General features: G+C 47.7%; 1 protein-coding gene across 7 annotated transcripts in view; it reads left to right on the top strand.

The window, feature by feature from the left end:
• Positions 1-25,870, top strand: part of sdk2b (sidekick cell adhesion molecule 2b) — a 266,141-nt gene that overhangs the window by 208,567 nt on the left and 31,704 nt on the right. For all 7 annotated transcript variants that reach the window (XM_040176380.2, XM_040176377.2, XM_078103192.1 and 4 more), the window contains exons 3-17: positions 1,603-1,709; positions 3,656-3,803; positions 12,472-12,605; positions 14,111-14,222; positions 14,967-15,157; positions 16,095-16,178; positions 16,311-16,505; positions 18,236-18,352; positions 18,604-18,771; positions 19,215-19,317; positions 21,160-21,336; positions 22,235-22,371; positions 23,120-23,267; positions 24,130-24,270; positions 24,883-25,064. In XM_040176380.2, the coding sequence (XP_040032314.2) occupies positions 1,603-1,709; positions 3,656-3,803; positions 12,472-12,605; positions 14,111-14,222; positions 14,967-15,157; positions 16,095-16,178; positions 16,311-16,505; positions 18,236-18,352; positions 18,604-18,771; positions 19,215-19,317; positions 21,160-21,336; positions 22,235-22,371; positions 23,120-23,267; positions 24,130-24,270; positions 24,883-25,064 (2,144 nt within the window). The remainder of the gene's footprint in view (positions 1-1,602; positions 1,710-3,655; positions 3,804-12,471; positions 12,606-14,110; positions 14,223-14,966; positions 15,158-16,094; positions 16,179-16,310; positions 16,506-18,235; positions 18,353-18,603; positions 18,772-19,214; positions 19,318-21,159; positions 21,337-22,234; positions 22,372-23,119; positions 23,268-24,129; positions 24,271-24,882; positions 25,065-25,870) is intronic.

The raw sequence follows: 25,870 nt of genomic DNA, 5'->3' as shown, positions 1-25,870 counted from the left end.
AAAACTTTAAAATTGCTCTCTTTCACTTCTCCGTCATTCACTCAAGCGCTTCCCAAACATGCATTAATGCAAATAAAACCTCTTGACACAAAAGGTAGAATCACAAAACCAAACATCACTCCGGCGTCCCGCCTGGCGGTGCGCTAAGCACTCTCGAGCAAGTAGCGCGCAGCAATGTGACAGCAGCGATGGTAAGCGCCATTCTCGCAGCGAGAAGTGTTTCACCTCCCACAAGAAGTGTATTGACAAGGCGTGTTGTGCTAGAATTAAACATGCACAACTCTCTTAAGGCTAATTCCCAACGTCTTCATTGTTGTGATAACATCTATTATGCCGCCAGTTGTCCGCGGCGTCTATCTCCTTTCCGCGCCAAGACGATGCCTGCCGTGCTCAGCAGTCTGGAAGCCTGATCTTTGAAATGAACGACTTAAACAAATCGAAAATAGAGCATCTTTTGCATCCCAGCGGCATCGCTGTACGGCAGATGCCGAAGAAGCCGCGTGCACACAGTCGAACAAACATTGATCACTGATAAGCGTCTGCAGGTGTCTCCTCCAGAAGCCAGTAAACTTGTGGTTGGATCAAAAGTGGTGGTTTCTAGCAGCTTCTATACACACACACACACACACACACACACACACAGAGGACCATTAGGGGCGTTTGAAACGGCCACTTCATCCCAGCCTCCTCCGACAACCGCGTCAACACGTTTGTCTTTGATTTGCACAAGCGCGGGTAACTCTTTCAGGGTGTCTCTTCTCGAGAGGCAGCGCCGTTGTTGCCACAAAATCTTTGTTCGCACTTGAAGTGCAATTTAGCATCAAATGTTTTAGGTTTGTTTTGTGTGCAATTCTCAGGTTCGTTTGTCTCGAGGTGTGTTTTTGCACACACATTCGTGGACAACGTGGAGGACGCGGAACGAATGCAGAGGCAGACTTTTTCCATCATCAGCACTTGCCACTTGTTCTTCTAGCGTCAGCTGCAACACCAGATGTGCCTCAAGACGCGCGCATATACATCAAGTGGGTCGTTAGTCTTCGCAGTACAGCAGCTTTTGTAAAGCGCAGGTTGCGCTGCCTCCGCTTGGCGGGGAGGCGGTACTGCCACCGCAGCTGGACACAAAAAGTCAAGGTCAGAGGGAGAGCGTCGACTGGTGGAGACGCGTAGCTTCGATCTGTGTCCCAGGGGAGCTGGTGCGCATGCGTGCGTTTGCATAGAGCCGGTTGGAATGCGTGTGTTGGTCGTCTGTGCCCGTGTGTGTGCGTGCGTGTGCGTGTGTGTGTGTCTTCGGGGAGAGCTTTGCTGTGGAAGCTCGGTTAGCCTCCCGAGCATCATTATCATTAGAATAAACAATAGCTAAGCTCAGATGTCCTCAGTGCCCTTGTTCCTATTAGATGGTGTTTGTTGGTGTGTGTGTGTGTGTGTGTGTGTGTGCACCTTCTCAGAATACTGTTTGTGCTTTTTAGAAATATCTGTGTTTGCGCCCTTACATAAGGACCCTTTTTGAATCTACTTTTATCTTGTTTAGTTCACTATTTCATCCGATGCCGTCTAAAAGAATCCTCATCCGTGTCTTGTGCTTGTTTTCTGTCCCCACCAAAGGTACCTGATCCCTTCGTTGGACCGCTCCCATGCCGGCTTCTACCGCTGCATCGTGAGGAATCGCGTGGGAGCTCTTCTGCAGAGGCGCACAGAAGTGCAGGTGGCCTGTAAGTATCCGCATGAGACGCAGGTGAACGGAACTAAAGGTTGAATGAAAAGCATGGCTGCGGAGGCAGGGAGGGGGTATGTGAGCACACGGTAGGTGGACACTTTGTTCGGCTGCCTTTCCCGCCCCAGGGACCGAGCAGGGAGGGACAGATGCTGGCAGGGTGAAAGATCTACCTGCACATCATTCTGGGTGTTGTCAACCCCGGCAGCTGTTCCACTCAGCCGCTCTCATTAGATTGATATTGTTGCCGTGGTCGTTTCTTAACTTTGCTCAATTTCAATATGACCGCCGCTTATGCCGTTTTCTCTCTCTCGCGCGCTTTTGTCAACAACATCTGTCGCTTCGTGCCTTAAAATAGGGGCTCGGGTGCGCCTTTGCATTCTGTCGATTTTTTTTTCCCGGCGCCGCTCCCAGGCCCCTCGGCTCACGACGTCTTGTTAACGAGCTATTACAAGCGCGCCGCTGAGCTGTCTGGAGCGTTGTCGCAAACAAATCCCCCCCCCCCCCCCCCCCCCTATGATAGGCGCAGCCCTCCTACGCCCATTATCCCCCCCTCTCGGGGTACGCCAGGTCTGTTGGCTTCCCCTCGTTTCAGCGGCATTTAAGCGGACGTGACACGCCGCTGTACCCGAATGAACAACGCAGCCAACCAGGGCGTGCGAGAGAAAGTTATGGGAGGGGCACAGAGGAGGCCCGACACTCCCACCGGCCCACTTGTGTAGTGCTATAGATGCTACTTTGGTAGCTTACCGATTGCTTGTGCCGCTCTTCCCTCTTCCAGCAGTCTGACTCTTTTCTGCTTTCAACACTGTTTTTTTGCCGTAGAGGGATGGCGAGGTCTCTTTTGCAAACTCCGGCATTGAGGTGGCACAATTAGGGTTGCGCAGACACGCCTCGGGCAAAGGGAAACATGCCGCGGCATTAGAGTTTAGGGAAGAGGAGGAGGACATAAAATCGGCGAAACTGCAGATCAAAGCCGGGAGATTTGCACACTTGCCAGACTTTTATGTAAGCTCCTTTTTTAAGCTGGGTGGAGCCAGCACGCTAAAGAAAAATACGATTGCCATCAAGCCCCCCCCCCGTACCTTGATCCATACATTTACTAAAGATATTATTATTTCTAATCTGTGTACGATAGTGTTTGAAGTTTTGTTTGAAGGCTTTCAGCTGCTTTTTACATCCCGCACCTCTCTCATAAAGGTGAAACAATCTCACGGTATGCATCCGACACAAAACCAAAGTCTGCGCTTTCTCATCCGGAAGGCGGTGCATTGCGAAAAAAAACACACTGCGTAGAGCTTCACATCAGTCCGGTATGATTGCGTCGGAGAACTGCACAGCTGAGATCGAAACAACAATTAGAAGTTGGGGCTGATCGACGCGAAATGCCTCAAAAAACGTCGTTGGCCGTAGATCTCACTTCCGAATGGGCAGACGCGGGAATCTTAGCGCGGTATTTTTCTCAGCTTTTAAGATATAATGAGGCGAGGGAGGAATCAAAGCGCTGTAACAAATGAAATATATTAGGAGATAATAGAATAGCTGCGGCGCTGGTCATCTACTATGTTGAGTAATGCACACATTTAGAGCCTGATCAAGATTGATTGCCCTTGATGCCTCCACACGGGAGGCTACGGAATATGAATATGAATATGAGTCAATTTAGCGTCGCCCCTCTGTGTCTCTCTCTGAGTCATTACATCTCGGATCCTTTCTAGCTTTCCTTGATGTACTGTGGAAACCATGGCAACAACACAGAGCTGTCCATCAAAGTGCCACTTCACAACAGAAAGCAGATGGCAAAGTCAGACGGGGAGCGAGAAAAAGGGGAGCTCTGTGTCTGTTGCTCTGCGCGACCTTTACCCGGGTTACTCGCTCACGTGTCTTCCTGTCTTTGTGTATACCTGTTTGTTTGTTTGTTTGTTTGTTTGTTTCTTCCTGTAGTTATGGGCAGTTTTGAGGAGGGCGAACGCACCCAGTCGGTCTCCCAGGGAGAGGGGGCCGTTATCCCGGCGCCCCGCATCCGCAGCTTCCCCCAGCCGCAGGTCACCTGGTTCAGAGACGGGCGCAAGACCTCCCCCGGCAGTCGCATGTAAGTCCTTTTTCTCTTGTGTTCATGTTCTTGTTCACTTTGCTCCCTCAGATTCGCTGCTTTACTCTGACTGTGTTTGATCGTGTAAAATGCTCCGAGCCGTGTTTGCTCCTTTCTGAGGGCTTTAGTTGCAGAGCGTCTGTTCCTGCCGGCCTTTTGTCATTCATCCTGATACGTTTCTTGTGCTAAGGGAGAGTTTCAATTCATCCTGCAAGACGAGGGCCAAGACCGAAGCGAAACGAGATAGCCACTTTGTTCCTCGTTTTTTCATTTTTTTTGAAGGAAACCAAAACGTACCACTTTTATTTCAGTTCATCCACGTCTCGTTCCGTCTTCATTCGGAGCTGTATGTCTCCGGGGTGACCAGAGAGCACCGCGGCTGCCGACAACTGAAAGTGGGATTGTTGGTTTGCCTTCCCATCCTGTCCACTTAAGTATAGAAGTGGATTGTGAAAGAGGTGTCCTCTCACTGGGGTTCTCTATTTGGACAAAAAAAAAGGGGGGGGGGGGCAGTGGACAACTTTTTTTACTTCAGTTCTGACCCTGTATGCTCCAATTTGAGACTCATATAAAATGAACGAATGTGCATTGGTGTGTTTTAGGCTTATCTATTATTGAAAGAGCAGTCAACCGATTAAGCATTGCACACCTATAACACTGTCAGACTCATAATTGGGCAAGAAGATTAAAATTGATTTAGCAGAAGCAGAGATGTCATATTTCGTATTCCGCACATTGAAGAGCTCGCACCCATGTTTTAAGATCTGAGTGTTTCTCTGATGGTGACAAAAGGATGGAGCTGCTAACCTCAAGCAGAGATGAAGAGTGGGCTGCAGAGGTCTGGATGACTTCACAGCCATTGGTTCTTAATTTTTTTCAAGGCTTTTTTTCCCCCCAAATACAGTAATACTCCCAAAACCTGGAAGTTTATTATGATAAAATTGGTGGTACTTTAATATCCACATTGATAATGTAGCTTGTTAAGCCAAGGTGATCTTTCACCGTTGATCTGGTCCTTTTGGGTCCTGTGTCCTGTTTGTATGGGAATACTTTCCTGGTGTGTAGCTCCTTGCACACATGTGTGTGTGTGTGTGTGTGTGTTAAAAAGGCACTTATCCCATCGCATCACATCTGCATTTCTTCGCCGTGGGAGGTGACCTTGCCCTTGGTTGGAGTGAATCTTTCTTATCAGCTCCTCATCATCAGTAATCACACCCTGACCTAGAATGACAATGAGACGAGCTCCCAAGACCGGCGCAGACGCTGTTGGCTCCTGGCGGCCGCTTCGATCTCGCTCCCTTGTTGTGGTGGAGATGCGGGTTACTTTTGAGAATGTCCAACAAGTGGAGCTCTCTTTTTTTTGAAGGGATTATTCTTATGAAACTCGTGAGTGACACACATACGTCGTCAGTTTTGGCATCGAAGAGAGTGTTTAGTTGACTCTTGTTCGTCTCTCATTTCTCTCTCTCTCTCTCTCTCGCTTGCTTTGTCTCCATTTTCGGCCACCCACTGTGTGTAAACTTGTGCCTCTCTCTTCATCCTTGCCACCTACCCGCCAGCTCTGAGAATGCTTATGCCGCGCGCACAACACCAAGGTCGCTTTGTGCAAATGAGCGCCGTTGATAACGGGCCGCCTTTTCTCATTGAAAATCATTTAATTGAATTTGATTTGTGCCACCAGCGTTGACTCTGCAGAGGCATCAGGGAGGGGGGGTGGGCGCCAAAGTTCTACACCGAGCCGCAAATGTTACCTTTTCAAGGACTGGTGCTCCGTAGACTGAACATCGTCACGTTGGCTTCCACGTGTCACAGAAATAGTCATTCGTGTGACTCCTGTTTGCATCTGCAAGATATTTTCTCCGTGCCAAATCACAATGGAAGTTGAATAGCAGGGAAGGGAGGAGGAGGAAGAAGACTAAAGAGACGAAGCGCTGAACTGCAACCGTGGAGCACATTTTATCTTTGATTTCGAAAATCTCTTTTTTCCACTACCTACGCTGCCTGTCCCCCTTGCTCCTGCTCCTGCCATCGCTCCTCAGGTGTCATGACTTTAATTTGCGGGCCCTCCAGGGGGGTTCGTCTTGTTCTTCTCCCCGTGCTCTGCTTAATCACGCCACAGCCACGGAAGAGAGGGGGTGAGAAAAAACAGCCAGACCCCGAATAACCGCGGTAATCGGCACCGACCGGCGGGCTGTTTGGATCGGAAGCTTTCTCCGCGCGCGCGTCTGCGCTGGTACCACGTTATCCGTCGCAATGTGTTTGCATTCACTTTGTCATCAATTTGACCTCGACTGTGTGGAAAGGCTGTCAGTTGCCACTTCAATTTAGGTCACACAGTGGGGGGGGGGGGGGGTGTTCTTGTCTTGTCTTGTCTTGCTCTGCTTTTGCAGGCGGAAAAGTGACAGTTGTTTATTTCAAGGGCTTTTTGAGATGTGACTTGTGTCTCAGGTCCTGTGCGCGTTGAGCAAACACATATGTTATCACAGGTGGAAGCCTCTAAATATTCTGTTGTTGGAGACGTTATCGGAATACTGGGATTAGGGTTTGATGGTGTTCAAAATCAAGCTTCAAATCTGTTTACAATATTTGGGGATTTTGTTGGAGGGACAAGGAAGACGTGCACATTATTCTCCTGCTTCGGATCTGACCTGGGAAATGGCAAATGATGGAGCACGTACGGGATCCCTTCAATTGGAGCTCGAGGCAACATAACTACACATAACTACACACTTACACACTCTTATTGCAGACGGTCTTGTTTAGCATTTAGATCATTGAAAAAAACAACTCTATATAATCGAGAGCAGTTAAATATTTGATAGTGTGAACACGTCGCCTGTGAACCTGCGTGTGTAAAGGAAACCCACAGAAACTTGTGAGTGAATACTGCATTGTTGCCTTCCTGCTGATAGTTAGTTACCCCCCCCCCCCGCCCCCCCTCAGCAAGGCAGCGTCTCACTGTGCCACTGTGACTGCTCTCTCTTTGCCACGTGGCCTCTGCAGCTGTTGTTCCTGGCGCGGACGAGGACTCCTGCGACGTCTCTCGCACTGCACCCACAAACTCTCGCATCCCGCTCCATCGCCGCGTTCCTCTCCGACGGCTTTTCCTTGTGTCCTCGTTTGGCTGGTTGCCTGTAGGTGTTGGTCCAGCTGCCTCGGTTCACCCGGGGGTCCTCGCGTTCCGCGTTGTGTTGTAGAAGCAAGGATATAAAATAACTTATTCGGCACTAACAGTCGTTATTCTTCCCTTATTGAATGGGAATGCATTCGGCCGGGTCTTTTCCATTCGGCTGCCGTGATTTGTCGTGTTATTTGGAAGACTTAATGTGCTGTATAATCAGCGGCTCCGTCAGTAAACACATTCGCATTCAGGAATTTCCGGGGGCTTTGCTGGCTGGCGTCTACCGCTGGAGAAAGCGCGGACTGTCCTCTCCCTGTTTCGCCACTGACAACAACTTACCGTCCGCTACCTGGTTTCCTCCCCCAGAAAGCTTTTTCCGTTGACACGCGCCCATGGATTTATCCGCATTGCAATGAAGACAACCTTGTGGAGGCGTCCGTTAAAGACAGAACACGGAGGAGCCCGACCTGGTGGAGTCAGTGGGAGGACATCCCTGACGCACACACACACACACACACACACACACACACACACACACACACACACGGCAATTCCCTTGAGTAACCTGCTGTTGGAAACTGATCAATTAACGGCCGGGGCCTGTGATGCTACGGTCCCGTCGGTCTGATATCGATTCCCCATTAGTCACGAGGGCCAGTGAGTGGCCGGGGCCCGTTTCACTGCGGCCGACCGGCTGGCCGTTGGTCATGAACTGGATCTGCAGGTCACGAGGGAGGGAACGTCAACAGAGCAGCAACCAAACACCATGAAGGAATGAACGCCTGGAAACGGAGCTGCAACTAACCTTTCAAATTCTTTTATTATTTGCGGGCGTTTCCTGATCTATCCGTCCCACACCCACTGGCGCGTCTTCAAACTGCTTTTAATTACTTATTAAGTTGATTACGAATTTTTACTATAGACATTTCTTTATTTTCCTCTAACAAAGGTAGAAAAGAAATGTATTATGGGATTTTGTTCCATTATATTGGCAACAATACAAAATTGTCATTCGATTTGAGCTGCAGGTGAATATCTGTTTTATTGTGTTCATGATTAGTTGCTTTATCATTTGGTCAATATGTATTGACTTGAGTAAGAAAAGAAAATCGGCGTCGTCACACCGAAGCATTTCTGCTAAAATAAATAACTAAAACAGTTAATTGGTTATGAAAACAAATCTTTCCATGGACATATTGCTGAATTACTTCATCTGTTTAGCTGTAGTTACTTAGCGGGTGGATGCGGGTTTTAACCTCCGGCTTCGCTCTGGTAGATCGTCGCTATTTGACCTCGCGTGGTAACATCTCTTTCTACTTTCCCTGTCTTATGAACGCTCGACCAGCCTGATTCCCCGTCCACCCCTCTCCCTCTCTCCTGGGGGGGGCAATCCGCCGACTGGGCCCCGTTTTGTCTGCATGTAACGGAGGTCTGAGGCTGTGGAGGGAGGAGAGTGTGTGTTTGTGTGTGTGTGTGTGTGTGTTTGTAAGAACGGGCACAACTCAACTGTGAGAACTGGAGTGACATGATAAGATATGCACACAGAGTGACAGTCGGTGAATGAGCTTGGATAGAAGGATTAGTTGTTAAAAATGAGTCCGTGGGGGCGAAGTGTCTCTTAAATAAAGAGAGCATCACTCCATTTGCTGTGTAATGCCGATACTGGTCCCTCTACACTTTGCTTGTTGCTCTGCGTTAAAGCCAATCTGTTCAAGTTCAAGTTCAAGTTCAATTTTATTTATATAGCACATTTAAAAACAACCTCAGTTGACCAAAGTGCTTAACAAGCTCGGAAAGCAGCGATACAATAAAACACAGACAGAGCACAATGTACAATACAAAATAACTGACAGTAGAGAAGAACAAAGTAAAAATATCAAAGCTCAACTAGAATTAAAAGCCAATGAATAATAGTGGGTTTTAAGGAGGGACTTGAACGTTGCAATGGTCCGAGCTGTTCTTACATGGATAGGTAAACTATTCCAGAGGTTTGGAGCAGCCACTGAAAAGGCTCGGTCACCTCTGGTTTTTAACCGGGATCCAGGCACATCGAGGAGCATCTGATTAGACGACCTCAGTGCTTTGATAGGTGTGTGGACATGTAAGAGCTCCGACAAGTAGGAAGGTGACAACCCATTTAAAATTTTAAAAACAATTAATACAATTTTAAATTCAATCCTGAAACAAACAGGAAGCCAGTGGAGGGTGGCCAAAGCCGGTGTAATGTGGTCGCGTTTTTTTGTCCTGGTCAAAAGTCGAGCTGCTGCGTTCTGGACTAACTGCAAGCGACGAAGGGATGACTGATCCAACCCAACATACAGTGAATTGCAGTAGTCTAAGGGGGACGTAATGAATGCATGTATGACTCTCTCAAAGGCAGGACTGTCGCGCCGTTGTTCCGGATTGGCTGTTCTGCATTGAAGGTACAGATATTGGATGGGCGAGCCTTGTCGCCCCTGCTAGGTATTGCAGGATATCTGTATTAAAGGGTATTATGAGAGATAGTTGAGTATGCTGAGTGCCTATAAATAAACCGTTGTGAAGTAATTATACTGTCAGTGTTTAATAAATAAGCTTGATAAGAATAGTTAAATAAAAACCTAAAAAACCTCATCTTCATTACTGATTATTAAGTGCTGGCAGTTATCGGAAAGCCCCCCCTGACGCCTCACGTCAATGAATTGATCCAAAAGAAAGTAATTACATATGAGGCTAATGCTGCTTCTTGCTGCAAGCGGAAGCGCGGTGGCACGGGACGCTGCAGACGTGGGCCAGGATGTTTTTTACGAGCAGCTGTCCAGCTCTGTCAGGCTCTCCCGCACCGCAACTCTTTCTGGAGAGTCGTAATGGAAAAAGGAAATTGGGTTGGAATGAAGAGAGAAAGCACTCGACGCTGCAGGAATAAACATAGAAACAGGCAGGTACAGAGGCATGAGCTCCCATTTCTGATTTGTCCAAATTTCCCCCGCTCTGTGGCTTGATAAATCCCTGCACCGTGCCGGTTACACGGTAAGCCGTCATTACAAGCCAGCTGCACACACACACACACACACACACACACACACACACACACACGCTGACGGGACTGGGGATTTTAATAAGGGTGACCAAAATGCATCAAGAGAGATAATCAGATTTTTTTTTTCATTAATTTCTTTGAAGCAAAATTACTTACAGGAAGTGTAGTTTTTTTTTTAAAATGAACAATTCCATTAGCTCTCGTATCTCCGTCTTCCTGCTCCCTTGATATACATATGAAGCCATTCAGGGTAATTGGCTTACTCTTAATTTTGTCTCTGCACCGTGCGGTGTTTGATCTCGGAGGGCCGGCGTGCACGGGAGAGCTGTTAAACCTGCTGAACACGCTGTGCGACAAAGTCTTGTGTGACCCCCCCCCCCCCCCCCCCCACACACACACACACACACACTGCAGCAGCCTGATTACAGGCCAAGGGAAGAGAATGCTCAGCAGGGAAGTGCATTAAAATAAACTAGCCCCCCCCCACACTGTTATTGATGAAATCAGAAATCAGTGGATGATGGTGAAATACAAGTTGAATCTCACGGTGGCTTGAGCTTGGGTTATTGAGAAGGGAGTGTTCCGGAAAAAAAAAATGTAGAAGAAGAAAGTAGGGAAACGCCACACAATGCTTTGCATTATCCCGTCTCCTCCGCGCCGTATAAAACCCTGCCTCCTGTAGCTCACCAGCACTGCCCCTGTCTTTCCATCCGCGAGGGTTTTCCCCGAGCGACGGGAAAAGAAGCTAAGCCCCGGATTGTGTCCCCGTTTTAGAAAGGTCCCGGGAAGTCACCCGGGATTCATTCAAGTCGCTTTGGACACTTCCGTTCTGCCCACGTCCCTGAGGGGGATCCATAATTCATGGCTGTGCGTCCAGGATGTCACCGCTCCGGCAAGCTAGCATTAAATATTTACCGCAGATCATAAGCTCCAGCCATTGAGGCCTGCCAGTCCTTTTTCGGGAAGTTTTCAGCCTCGGAGCGCACAGAGAATGCGAAATGAGTCCAGATGTGTCTCATAAGTCCTCGTACTGAAATGCTAACGGCACAGGTAGCTCCTGGGCCGTTAGCATTTCTGTCCTACATGTAACTCTGGAAAACGTCAAGACGGAGACACACTGGAGGAAGAGAGAAAGAGGAGGCCGTCATGCTGTTAAATAGTTATATGGCTGAAAAGCACATTACAGAGGTGATGATGTTTTCACATGTGTGTGCAACAAGCAGCGAGAGTAACGAGGGGTGTTAAAGGAGGATATTGCTTTTTCTTACGACTGAAACTAAGGACTATTTTCATATCTTTGTTTAATTATTATTTGCTTCAAAATGTATTTTCCATTCAAAAATATACAAGGGTCCACTACGTCATTTAAGTGACAAGTGCATATAAATCAGAACCCACAATCGTACGTTGCCTCTGCATCACAACAGAGACCCAACCGATTGATGATTTAAATCATTTTAATAGATACATTCTCGACCAAGCTATGTGATTGGACTCTGACTCAAACTCACTTTTGTTTCTGGGAAAGTTTTTAACCGTTGATTTGTCTTCAGGTGTGTCACAATGTCATAAATGTGCTATTTATTTGTTGTTTTTTTATTATGTGTATTACAACCTACATGCTGAGTTGATTCCCAAATATGGTTCGGTAGTCGTGCGTCTGCCGGCGAGGATGACCAGATATGACCAGATATGACCAGCTTCCTCACATGACTACATCCGGCCTCTGATGGAAGATGGATTTAAGGAGAGGGGGAGGAGGACGGAGCGGTAGATTAGGCCAGAGGACGAGATGTGCGTGGGAGGAGGGCGAGAGAATATTGATTGTAACCAGGGAGGGAGGGGGTGGGGGGCGTGACATCAGGCGGCACAGGGGAGGGAGGACGACTCCTCTCCCTCCGGTTGCCATGTTGACGAGGGAGAGTCCGAGGGAGAACGTTGTAGCCCCGGGTATTCGCCTCAAAACAATGAAAACGTTTATTAGTGTTTTGGATTGTTTTAATTCAGCAGCCGTCAAAGAAAGACTCCATTGCGTCCTGCCAAAAGCGGAGGGGCCGCTAAAGTGCAGACCACTGCAAGCAGCGGGGGTACAGAGCCAATTAGAAGCCGTGGGTTACTATGTAGGGCAGTCATATTTCAGAGTGCGCCGTGAGGAGATGTGTGAACAAGGGGAGCTTGTCAATAATTTCTGCCGTGCCCAGTCAGCACCAACGCCATGTTTACACATTGTAAATCAATGCAACTAATGCAGCCTGAACAGTGTAATTAAAATGTTAAAACGTTTAATGCCCTTTGCCGATTAACGCAGACTGAAAACACATTTAGCTCCAATTAGGCAGGCGGATGCTTCCTCGGAAGCGCCGGAAGTGAATTGTGTATTTTTCATGAAGCTTTCTCGGAATAAGCGCAAGGTTTTTTTTTACTCGTTCATGCTGGATTCCTCACACCTACCTCGGCTTCCCCTTTATCTTCCACTTTGCCCGTTTTCTTAAAACGCTCAATTTAAAAATCTCCGGTTGGCTCCTCAGTGCCATCACACTGGACAACACGCTGGTCATACTGTCCATGGTGGCGCCAGACGCCGGCCGCTACTACGTCCAAGCGGTGAACGACAAGAACGGAGAGAACAAGACCAGCCAGCCCATCACGCTGTCAGTAGAGAGTGAGTATCCACACTTTGTAACACACCAACGTTCAAAGTAAGCGAGGACATTCAGACCCTGCTCAAGTACCTGCTCATTGCATTTTTTAATGTATAATAATGTAACTGTAAATGTAGTGGAATGAAATGTACAAACGTCTGTTTAACTGCAAAGCAGTTCCTGATATTCACCAGCGTCCTTGACTGACAAAAATAAATAACACAGTATATTCATATGAAAACAATTGAGGTAGCTTCTGCTCGGCTGATGGAGCAAAGCTGACAGACAGCATCTTATGACATGGGAGACCGGAGTTCAGTGTGGAAGTAGGGGTGATGCGGGGGGGGAGATATTACAGTTGACAACACAAGGGAACAGAAAAAGCTGATAGGGAACAGTGGAAGAGTTGATTATACTAGAACTACAACACACAAACGCACACACTCCCACACAGTCAGATTCAGGTTATATTGAGAGCACAGCAGGAGGTCTTCGCTTGGCAGGTCTCAGCGAATCACAGCATGCATTTGCATGAGCATTCCACTCGCGCACTCACTCAGGGACACACAAACGCGCACCCACACATCACATCACACACACGCCCGCAGACGCAGCGATGGGCATGCTGTCGCTCGTCTGCTGTTTGAGTGAGTGCTCGTGATTGGCTGTGTGTGTGTGCGCGCGCGTCCGCACACGCCGGCTCGCATCTGCTGCTCCTGCAGCGACGTCCCCGACGCTGCGTTTCCCATGAGCCCTCGTGGCGCAGGTCACAGGTCAAAGAGGGCCCCGGGGAGACGGGTGTCCTGTTGGACACAAAGTTTAAAAACAAGACATTTTTGGTACTTTGGTTCGTCCAGCGAAAATAAAAACTGTATTTTTCCAGTGACTAGCAGTCAAACCTTAAAGGCGTGTGTGTGTGTGTGTGTTGCCGGTTGCACACACGCCCCTTATACAGCATGTGATGACCCAAGATGGCTAAGATTGATTCGTGACAACCCCTGTAGCTGCGTCTGACGTGCACAGCCACAAGCACACTCCCAGGGCACGGTGGGATTGACGGATCAGTGTGACTTTATCACAGACATGACACATCTCAAGCAGCACACACACACACACACAAACACGCTCTCTCTGTGCTCTCACCGCCACGGGCTGTCAGTCTCTGGCGCTCGCAGCGCGCAAACACACACACACACACACACACACAAAGTAGCAGGCAGGGTTTTCAACACATATGAAAATGGTGCAGGCGGCGGCCCGTTGACCCCGTCAGCTCCGCCTTCGTCGGGCAACATTACTCGGTCCCCCGCTCCTGGTTCATCTCATTATACACAGTCAGTGCGCCGCCTCGTCCTGTTCGGCCCGTCTCCCTCTGTCAGAACTCATGTGTCACGTCGTTAAGAAGCCCCACAGGGAAATGAAATGTCCAGAGGATAAACACATCTACTTACATTTATCTCTAAAGATCATTGCTCCTCGTGTTTTTCGTTGGTGTTTGACGATCACGTCCACGTGTCCGTCGTAGATGTAGGAGGCCCCGCAGACCCCATCGCCCCGACCATCATCATCCCTCCCAAGAACACGAGCGTGGTGACGGGCACCTCAGAGGTCACCATGGAGTGCATCGCCAACGCCAGGTAAACGCACCGGAGCTGCAGGGTCACATGTGTGCGTTAAAGGGTCGGTTGACTTCAAATCAGGGTGGCGAGTTCGGAACAGGAGCTTTCACGGAGGTTGTGTTACAACACGGAATGCATGTGTTTTTGGCATTTAGTGTGGATTATTCGTAGCAACAGGAAAGATGAGTTGGGAGATTCAAAGAAAGAAAAATAGGAAGGCATGATGGAAATGTCTTTACATTTGGCACAAACAACCATGTGGACTCAATGAGGAACTGGAACTAGATTTTGGTGGTTTATTGTCACTGTGACCTCGAAAACCTTTCTGAATCTGTTTCTGACATTTCACAATATTATAGAATGATTCTTAATGGACCGAATAAAACCACCTTCTGCTAATTATTACTTATTTTTTTATTTGTGTAAAAGAACAGTGAGCTCAAGGGTCATTTCTCCTTCTCTCTCGTTGTGTGTTCCTGTATCTCCAATGAACATGAGCAGTATCAAAGCAGACACGCTCCACTAATGACATCCCCTGGTTCATGAAATAGTCACTTTGAATTGAAAACACTTGGCATCATCTCATGACATAAACAGATACATTTTTTTTTTCTTCCAATTTCAATTCTCGACGCTCCAGCAGATTAAACAGATTGGCGGGTAGTGCAAGACTCCCTTCTGACCAAACAAGAATCCTTCATTATGAAGCTGAAAAAAGATAATACAAAAATACAAGTCTTTCTGCTCCGTTTCACCCTGCAGGCCTCTGATCAAGCTCAGTATCTCGTGGCGTAAGAACGGCGTGCTGGTCACCGCCGGCTTGAGCGACTTCAACCGCCGGCTGACCATCCTGGGCCCCGTGGTGAGCGACGCCGGCTTCTACGAGTGCGAGGCCACCCTGCGCAGCAGCAGCGTGCCCTCGGTCAGCGCCGGGGCCCATCTGCATGTACACGGTATGGTTGGCATGAGCCTCGATTCGAACGCTTCATTTTGTAAAGTCAGAATTTGGTTCATGCGTGTGTTTGTGCTTTTAATATTTGGTCCTTTTCCGATATTTTCAATATTTCCTCAATGTTTGTGTCTTCAGTCCCTGCGGTTTATCTTTGAAGCTCACTATCATTTTATACTTTTATCAAGCACACGTTGCTGAGAAAGTGATGTGATTAGTCATCGTGCATAATTGCCTTATGTGCTTTTGCATCATTATGACAGCCTAAATTGATGGGGAAAATCTTCATTTAGCTACATACTGCATCAGGCAATTGTGTGGGAGGAAACGCGGAACTGAGGTTTGCAGGTTCAAACAACAAAAGCCGGTATGAAAGTGATATAAATATCAGCGGCCTCACATTATGAATCTTGCAAAGCTGCAGCTGTGAAGTCATGAGGCAGTGAGGGGAAGTCATTATTGATTTTAAAGGGAGAAAGCTAATGGTTGGCTTCAAGAAACTGTTTAATGGCATAGCTCGAATCACTTTCATTCCATCCCACCGAAACACTTTGATGTTTTCAAGGTGGTAATGTGATTCAAAGGACAAGGTGCAGTGAACTTTTCCCTTGATGGAGCCCCCCCCCATTCCCTTCCCTCCCCTCCAAATGCTACATTTGAAACCATCCAGCTTTATCAATTACTTGTTTCTGCAATTAAATTACTGTGTAATAACATTATTTTCAGCTGCTGTATGAGCAGTTTGCCCCTTAGATTTTAAAGTAAAGGTACAATGTCCTCAGCACCGTCCTAGTGTCTTCAATTACAGGCACTGTAATTTCCTGATCTCACGGGGTACCGCAGGGGCACTTTGTTGATTGCAGCTGCATGCTTTCTGCAATCTCGCTTCTTATTTGTATCAATTTGTCATCCTGCTTTCCCCTTTTAACTGTGTCACACAGAACCCCCACAGTTTATCAAGGAACCGGAGAAGCACATCACGGCAGAGATGGAGAAGGTGGTGGACATCCCCTGCCAGGCGCGAGGTGAAAAAACATTATTCTTTTTTTTTTTATGGGACTTTTATGCTGAAAAGTGCACCAACGAAAAGGGAGCGTGACTCATTGTCCCGAACCCCCTCCACCCCCCCACCTCCCCTCCTCATTCACCCTCTGCAGGAGTACCCCAGCCAGACATTGTGTGGTACAAAGATGCTCTGCCCATCAACCCGGTGAAGATGCCCAGGTACCGGGTGCTGGTGGGAGGCAGCCTGCAGGTGAACGGCCTCCTGCCTGGTGACACCGGGATGTTCCAGTGCTTCGCAAGAAATATGGCAGGAGAGGTTCAGACCAACACATACCTGGCAGTTACCAGTAAGTGCTCAGGCAGCTTTTTAAGAAATGGTTCTACTCAGATAAATACTCTTATTATGGATTCGGGTTGTTAAAATGTAGAATTAACCTTAGTTAACCTAAGGGTAAAAAAAGAGGGTTAAAGTATTACACAACTTCTGTCAAACTCTGAGAGAAGAACTGTTTGTAATCGCTTTCACAGAAATGGAAAGTCATTTTAACTTGTAAGGAGGAAGAAGAGCAGCATAAATGTAATGCTTTCAAGGCAATTATGACTCCTTCAATTTATTCTTCAACTGCAACTTACTTACTACTACTTTCTACTTACTAGAGGATTACACAATCAGAATACAGAAAATCTATATCCATATAGCTAAATATGTAAAGTCTTGTTTTTGTAGTTTTTTTTTGTATTAAAAAAACGTAAATAATCACGGCGTGCAGCAATTACACTCCTATGAATCTCCTGTTTCAGCTAACCGTACAGGCGATGGAAAACAACACAAACAAACGCATCGGGTAACGTGCCTGAAACTGCTGATGTATATCAAAATATCAAAAGAGCTGCCAGCCCATTACTCGTCTCACAAGGAGCTGACTTACTGGATCAATGCTAGATTCAACTGGGCGATCAATGCAAGAAACACTCAACTGAGTCGCTCCTTTTTTGGTAGAACTGTAGGAAAATCTCCATGAGCCCGTTGTTGCACGTTATACGGACTCATGTGTCCGGAAATAAAGTTGAATATATAATAGCGTGATTGTATGGGACAAGACTTTGGATCAGTGAAGACATCAAGCAGCAAAGATTTGACTAAATGGTTTGTTGTTTATTGCTCGGCCTCAAACTTCTTACATGCATTATTTCGTTTTTTTCAGAAATAAATGAATGTATTTGCATTCTAGTGCATTTTAGTTGTCTTATATAAATTAAAAGTTGACATAACTGCTAAAAAAGGAGCTTAATGCCGTGTTTGCTGGCTTACTCGTATCCCCTGAAGGTATTTTCAGATGTGACTGTTTTTTTAAAGCATGCGCCAATGCCTGCATTAGAATATTAGCTCTCACTTTACCCTCACTGAGCAAGATTACCAATGCTGCACCACATTATCAGAATTCATGATATTCTGTTCCACTCACTCCTCCTTTGCCTGCCCCTCTTTCTCACTCAGACTCTGTCTGGCCTTCTTCTCTCTCCTCCCTCCAGATCTCATCTCATCATCTCGCTTTTCCTTAACACATTCATGTGCCCACTTCTCCACCCGTCCTTTTCTCCCTCCGTCCTCCGCTCAACGCTGCTCCTTAGAACAAACTCCCCACTCCCTCTTTCTACTTGGGAGAGATACGGTTTTCTGTCATCCTATAAAAGCTTTGATTTATTACATGTCACCAAAAAGGGATTTCAGTTTATCTACATTTCGCCTGCTTTTTCTACTCTTGTCCCTCAATAATTTACTTCCTCCTCCTCCTCCTTCTCCTCCTCCTATCCGCCATCGCCACGGTTGCAACAACAAAAAGGAAAACTAGGCCGACCGTGTGGCACCAAGGTGAATGGTTTGTCAATCCGTAACAAATTAGTGGGACAAAGCGCCGACTGAACCCTGAGATGCAGCAGGCCGGCGCTTACGAGAAATCCGTTTGAAGAGGGGTTTTGCCGTAGACGTTTATTCCCTCACCCCTCTAACCCTCTTACCTTCACACTCTGCCTGTACTGAGCTCTCTCCTCCTTCTGTGTGTCTGCCTCCCCTCAGGCATCGCCCCCAACATCACAGCCGGACCCTCGGACAGCACGGTGATCGACGGCATGTCCGTCATCCTGCACTGCGAGACCTCTGGAGCGCCGAGACCGGCTATCACCTGGCAGAAAGGTCTCCGTCCCCACACACCTGGGGATTAAGATGTCTGTTTTCTGTTACGCATGGGACCACATGGCTTAACAAATAAACCCTGATTGGATTCGCAGTTTGGTCCCTATGGCCAATCGGGGGGAAACACAGTCCTCGCTTCCCCTCACAATCCCCCTCTCCTATTCTTCTCCTCAATCCCCGCTTTTTCTGTTTATCTTTTTCTCTGTCTACGCTCCCTCTCATCTGTTTTATCCTCATCCTGTGCGCTTAAGGCGAGCGCGTGTTGGCCAGCGGTTCGGTCCAGCTGCCCAGGTTCACCCTGCTCGAGTCGGGCAGCCTGCTCATCTCCCCGTCCCACATCTCCGACGCCGGGACCTACACCTGCATGGCGAGCAACTCCAGGGGCATCGACGAGGCGTCCGCTGACCTCGTGGTTTGGGGTGAGCGCTAAAAGGCCTCTCGACATCCTTTCGAACGCGCATGCCCGATGTTTCGTGCACTGAATCCTTCCCGGTCCCTGGCAGTGGTTGAGTGTTATTGAGAGCCGTGTTTGCCGAGCAGAGGTTTTATAATGAGGGTTGTGCGGTATGATAACAAGACTTGCGTTCAATTGCTTCAGGTACAAAAAGGACCCTTCTGTGAAAGCTCTGGAGTCAATATTGAGGCATTTCTTGCAAGAAGCCATCACAAAGCAGCAGCATGTCATTTCCACTGAAATGAGTTTTCTGAAATCGGTTTGGCGCGCGGCTGTTTTTTTTTTTTTGGTATTGTTTTTCTCAGGAAGGACAGTTTCTAAGTGTTTTTCTCTCTCCCCTGCTTTCTTCACCTCTCTCTCTCTCTCTCTCCATCTCTATCTCGCTGTCTTCTGTTTGTCTCCGCATAGCTCGCACCAGGATCACCACCCCCCCACAGGACCAGAGTGTTATCAAAGGAACCAAAGCCATTATGACCTGCGGAGTCACACACGACCGCAGTGTAACCGTCAGGTAAGAGCACCTCCACGAACATAAGACGCCTTAAATAAGTGACGCCTTTCATATGACCACATTGTACATAGGAGATGGCACAAAGTGCTTCACGGTAGAAGATGGTAAAAATACAGACAGACTGTAAACTGTAAATGCTTTACATTCATTTTTGATCTTTTTCTTAGGATTATTTTCCACAAATTGTTCTATATTCTGTAAGACATTGACATTGTAAGACAAGATGAGTGACTTTTGTTCCCTCTGACAGTTATGCAGTAAGCAATCCTTGGGCTTTTGTTGTGAAAGGTGAAAGCGGACCCCGTCGCCTCTCTAGTTTTCAAGGTTGAAAGTAGGAACCTCAATGTTGTCGTGTACTATAAAGTACATTTAGAAAGAAAAATCCACCTTTTCTATTGCTTTTTGGACGCGTAACATCCATGATCTGTACGAAATTACTTCGTTTGAGTTGAGTTACAGGCGGAAAAAAACGCTCCTGGTGTGTAAAGGTCTTTATCCTTTAAAATTTTTTTAAAAAGAATGAGGTTCAAAGTGAACGAGCGCACAACCTCAAAGCCACCGTTCTTCTTTTGGTCTTGAGCCCGGAGCAAGGTTCAACCAACAAGCTCGTGGGTGCTGACCGAGCAGACAAATCCTAAATAGGATTCCGAATTTGATAGGGAGCCACATTTGTTGTATCACAGAAAACCCACATCGACTACAGCCTTGCACACGCACTCTGGACCAGAAGAGATTCTGGGGGGGAGGCAGGCGAGAAGCGAGGTACAAAAGCTTATCCATCTTCTATTGTCAAAGGATCGACGGCCGCAAAAATCCATCTGCACATCTGGACGGGTTTCCTTGTATTTGCCCGATGCATGCAGCAGTGCAATGAAAAGATTGAGCAAACAAACAAAGCTGTTTGGGGGTTCAGGTTGTGCAAAATGCAAACACCCGCGGAAGTGAAAAGTGTACCGATGTGCATCACGTATGTCATTAGAAGACAGTCGGAACCGCAGCACGAACGCGAAACACACAACCATCACAGGAGACATTGACTGAACTCCGAGACTGTAGCCGACATCCGCGGCGATCAATAGACCATCCTGTGCCTTTCTGCTCAGAAGAGAAGGCTACATCGGGCCGCTACGTTTGAGCTGTGCGGTTTTGATGAGTGGGAACCCGGCGTTTGATATCGAGCAGACAGCCGCTATGATGTGCGTGCGGGCCAAGTTTGAAGAGACAGAGAGGGAAAAAGATGAAATGCCTCACCAATAACACATTCTTCTTAGTTTTGTAGGTTTTGCTTGTTATTTATGGTATAAACAACAAGCAAAACCCCCAGTTTATTCATTGCTTTAATGTCAAAAAGAGTTAAGCCCACCATCTGAGGCTGACGTGCTCGTGTACATCACAGTTCACATCACAGCAGGCGGCATCCGAACGATGCAAGTCAGGTTATTTTGTGGAAACTTCTATTTTTATGGATGTATTTGTGCATTTATGTAAGCGCTGAATAAGTTTGGAGTTCAACAGCGTGCTTTAATGTACAGTTCAAGTTACGAAAGCTACTTTGTTCCATTCCAACCTCAGCTCTGTTGAGTTTGCACGCAGTCAAGCTTCTTCTGAAATGAATTTCACATTTAAGATCGCAGATTCAGATTGAGTCGGACAAGGATTTCCAGGGACTACTTTCTGTGTGCTGTTTGAATTGTCTTTGTATTGTGTAATTCAAGTTTTATTTTTACAGAAGGCCTCAGCCTTCAGTGCAGCTAATTATCGTGGTGTAGACTGATCAGCTGATGCTGCTTCGGGAACGAAAAAAAATGCCGTTAACGTCAACGACTGTTTCGTGCGTTCCAGGCATGTCTGGGAAAAAGAGGGCTCGCTGGTCAACGTCCAGTCCGTCCCCCGCATGCGGCTGGAGACGGACGGCACCCTCCACATCTCCCAGACCTGGTCAGGGGACATCGGCACGTACACCTGCAGGGTCACCTCCGTTGGCGGCAACGACTCCCGCAGCGCCCACCTCCGCGTCAGGTAACCGCCGCCGCCTCAGCGGCTCGCCCGGCTCTTCTATTTCCTCTTCTTTTGTTTGTTTTTTTCCTCCCCTCCTCACACTGTCACTCCGGTGCAACGACCCGGCATGTATTTTTAGACGAGACAATGCGGACGCACGCACACTCGCACACCCGCCTCCTCCGCCAGCTTACTGCTCACCTCTCCTGTCCTCATTCTCACCCGACACCCTCTAAGCCCCACAGGAGCCTCCCCCCCCCTCACGAGACACACGCTCGGTCTCACACAAACTCCTCTACATTGTTTTGGTCTTCTCAAATCTTTCCTCCCTCGTAGGTTTTCCGCTTCCGTTGTACTGCGGCAAAGCGGCGAGGGGGTCAACCGAGTGTGAACGAGACATCTGACTTCCTGTCCGCCGAACTGATGTAGTGACTGACGGCGTGTCTCTTTGTCCCCCCCCCCCCGCCACCTCTTTGGCTGGATCCCTTTTGACCGAGTTACTGCCAGTTTTCCGTTCATTGCTATGAGGTTTATCTATCAATCTGCCTGTGCTTATCTGAATTCACGGCTGAATGAATTAATGGTCCCCGGCTCTGGCCTCATTTATCCACGTCTTTACCCGTGCATTTTTCTCCCCGTCTGTCTCTTTATGCCTTTCAATCTGTTCCCCCCCGGCGAGGTGATATCTATCTGCTTTTGTTTGCCGGCGTGTCCATCTTGACAAGGGACCGTCCTCGCCGTCATGCCACATTTCATCGCCCGCCTAGCCGTTGTGCAACACTCTGCTTTTGCTCGAGATTCGTGGCGCTCTCGCGGAGGAGACGGAAGCGTTGCCGTAACGCCGCGTCCCCGCGGAGGATCCGCTGCGGCAGGAGGGACTCTTTCAGTTATCTCGTTTGTCCCGATGTCCCCTCTGCAGGCAGCTGCCCCACGCCCCAGAGAACCCCGCGGCGGCGCTGAGCGCATCGGAGAAAAGAGCCATCGACCTGGCCTGGGCCAAGCCTTTCGATGGCAACAGTCCCCTCATTCGCTACGTCCTGGAGGTTTCTGAGAACAGTGAGTCACTTATCGGTGCGATGCACCCTTTAAGGATTTATTGTACGTAATGAGTTCGGCCTGAGGGAGAGAGACGGAGGGGGTCTCAACTTGGGTGCGTAAACTTAGAGGCCGTCGTGTGTTTTTCATTTACAGCTCCGCATCTAACAAGCAACTATTCATCTCTCATAAAATCCGTTCTATTTGGATCGCTCACCCCGGCATTGCCTTGAATTCTTGAATACAACTTTTTCACGCCTACCTCTGCGGCAGTGAATAATCCAGAAGCTCTTTAATGATTTGAAGTAAACGGGGGCCGTTTACTATCAAAACGTCTGTTTATAAACTCCCACGCAGTTCATGCACTCATTGAGCCGGTTCGTAGGCTCAATACTTCCCAAACAGGGAACAAATGTTTAGAATATGATATATATTAGAGTACTATTATTATGCTTTAGATATTAGGTTTTATGCAAGTTTTGGGGAAAAACTGAGCATATAACTACAGACTTCTCTCCTTTTTCAGATTACATGTCTTAAATCTGCAATGCGTCGTGCCATCACTTCCTTTCTCAGACTTCTTTCAGTTTTTTAATGAATTCAAGTTTCTTTAACTGTGACCTACCGTGACAGAACGATTGCAGGTGTGAGAGTGAAGAAATCCCTCCCGAATATTAGTACAAAATGTTTCATTTGCTGGAGATGCTAAGGTGGACGGTTGTGTGCACGTGCGGAAACAAGGCGTTAACCCAGCCCCTCTTTGTTCCAGACGCTCCCTGGGCCATCCTGCTGGCCAATATCGAGCCCCAGTCCGTAGCGGTGACGGTGAATGGCCTGATCCCGGCGCGCTCCTATCAGTTCCGCCTCTGTGCCGTTAACGATGTGGGCAAGGGGCAGTTCAGCAAGGAGACTGACCGGTGAGTTTAATACAGATCCTAACCACCCTCCCACACACACACCCCTCATCCCCTTTCAACACCAGAATAGTTATTGGTGGCTGTTATCTAGGGTGTAAAAAATTGAGAATTTTCTCAGCAATTTTCTGATGACAAGTTGATCCGTTTTTTTATTAAATTTATTTTAAATGTGTTAATCACTTTTATTTGACATCCCTTAATTCCTCCATCTCACCATCCCTCAGCTGACAATAGCTGTGAGAATTCTTCGAACAAGATCTCGCAGAACTCAGTGGCTGTTCGTAAACAGTGCGTTGTGCCCAGAAACGCCGTTTCCTAGACAACTGATCCCTTCAGTCTAGAGTCGGCGAGGAGGGGATGCACGTCTACCAAAAGCCCGGGCGCGCACACGGACATGCGGGATCGCATGTAAACACGCACAAGCGCCGGCGCGCTCTCGCATCCCAAAAGCCGCGGGAGGGATTTAAGTCCCAGGCGGCATTTGGTCCGGCCTTCCCCACGGCCTCACCCTGCGTCCGCGCGTTGCACTTATCTCGCTCGCGTCCCTTCCCACGCACACCCGTTCCGTCCGAGTAAATGTGCATCCCGTGACTTTTGTCACCTGTGCTGAACAGGACAGGAGGTTTTTTTTTAGTGTGTGCTAATGTTTGCTTTAAATTGAAATGCTACATTTAGGCTGCTGCATTATTACAAAGCTTTTAGTTTAACATAAACTAAAGCAGCGTTGGTGATGATTCCCAGAGGGAAAAATGTTCTTTTATATCTCCAGCTTCATAGCTTTATGGCTTTGTGTGTGTGTGTGTGTGTGTGTGTATGTGTGTGTGTGTGTGTGTGTGTGTGTGTGTGTGTGTGTGTCCTGCAGGGTCTCTCTCCCCGAGGAACCCCCCAGTGCTCCGACACAAAATGTAATAGCTAGCGGCCGGACCAACCAGTCCATCATGATCCAGTGGCAGCCTCCGCCGGAGAGCCACCAGAACGGCATACTCAGGGGCTACACCATCCGGTAGGATCCCCGTTCCTCCACCTTCTCACCTGACACCTATCCGGTTCCATCTGGTTATCCCAAAGGCCACAAGCAGCTACAGACATACACATTCAGTTCAGACACCAGGTTCACACCTCCTGTTAGACGTTTAAAGTGTCACATTGAGAATTTAGATTTCTACTTTCTACACGAGTAAGTGAAAATGATTAAAAGACGTTGTCAATACAGCGTCAGTCAACACCACGGCAATTAAAAAATATGTCAGACTGAGGGAAAATAGTTTGACTTCAGAAAAACTTTGGAGTCAGGCGTGTGCCAAACTGACTGTAAATCCTGTAAGCGCGTGTTTAGCGTTGGTTTTCTGTCGGGCGTTTTATTCCCCGCATCCAAATGAAACAGCAGGTGTTTTCCGGAGGACAGCCAGTGTTTTTTTGATCGCTGGTTTTCTGGTGCTTTGTCTCCCCCTAGCAGGGAGCCCGGTGAACTGGCTCAAGCGGCAAAGCGCTGTAATGTCAGTGCACCGGCTCCAATGTCACATTCACTGTGAAAGCAACAGAGCTGTGCCATGTTTTTGCCTCAGTGATGAAGTGCAGGAATCCCCGTTCATGTTTGTGTGTGTGTGTGTGTCAGGTACCGTCTCACTGGGCTGCCTGTGGACTACCAGACTAAGAACATTTCCAGTCCCGATGTGACCAACCTTCTGCTGGAGGACCTCATCATCTGGACCAACTATGAGATCGAGGTGGCCGCCTACAACGGGGCCGGCTTGGGCACCTTCAGCCATAAAGTGACTGAGTGGACGCTGCAGGGAGGTGAGAGCTCATTTCGTTGATGTGATTGGGTCTTTATTTGGAGAAAAAAAAAAGGAAACATCACATACAACACAAAACAGAACAAACAGTTCCAGTAAGAATATTGATTTCTCGGTTCCTTGAAACAAGATACGCGGGTTAAAAACATGAAAACAACCGCATCTTAAGATAAATTGACCCCCGTTAAAGATTTTACATTTTAAAGCACACTTGCTTGAATCAAAAAAAAAAAAATAGATATGAAAACATGTTGTTCGCCTTTGCAATTGTGCTTGACGTGAACGTTGTATCTGGGTTCGCTCGAGTCTGTGGCTGAGCGAAGAAACTTTCTCCCTTCAAATTTATTCAGACAGACTTTGGCAGACTGCCAAAGTGAAAAAAACATTGAAAAAAATGTTAACTGACGTAAGTAATACATCGTGGGCTTAAGATTGTGGGTGTTTTGGGAGCAAGGGGGATGCTCACATGCTACCTCGAAAATACTCCGAACAAAGTGCTGCCTAGAAGTCAAAGAATCCTTGAAATCGGAAGAGTCCTCAGGCGGGATTATTTCACTTAGCACCCGTGGACGTGAACCGTTGAAGAATCCTTTCTTGATTTTAAGAAACATCCACTGATTTTTTTCAGTCTTGATTATTGAATGTGTCTTTTTGAATAAATACGACCTGATGCTCAACTCTATTAACATTGATTCTTCTCCGTGAGGCCCGCGCGAAGGTGTGGCATCTCCATGAAATCTATAATCAGCTCACACGGTCTCAAACGAATCCCCAGAGAGGGCCTGGTGCTGGCGGGGTTGGTGTCAT

Source organism: Gasterosteus aculeatus, chromosome 5, assembly GCF_964276395.1.
Source record: "Gasterosteus aculeatus chromosome 5, fGasAcu3.hap1.1, whole genome shotgun sequence".
Lineage (NCBI taxonomy): Eukaryota > Metazoa > Chordata > Actinopteri > Perciformes > Gasterosteidae > Gasterosteus > Gasterosteus aculeatus.
This window is presented reverse-complemented; position numbering and strand designations above follow the sequence as displayed.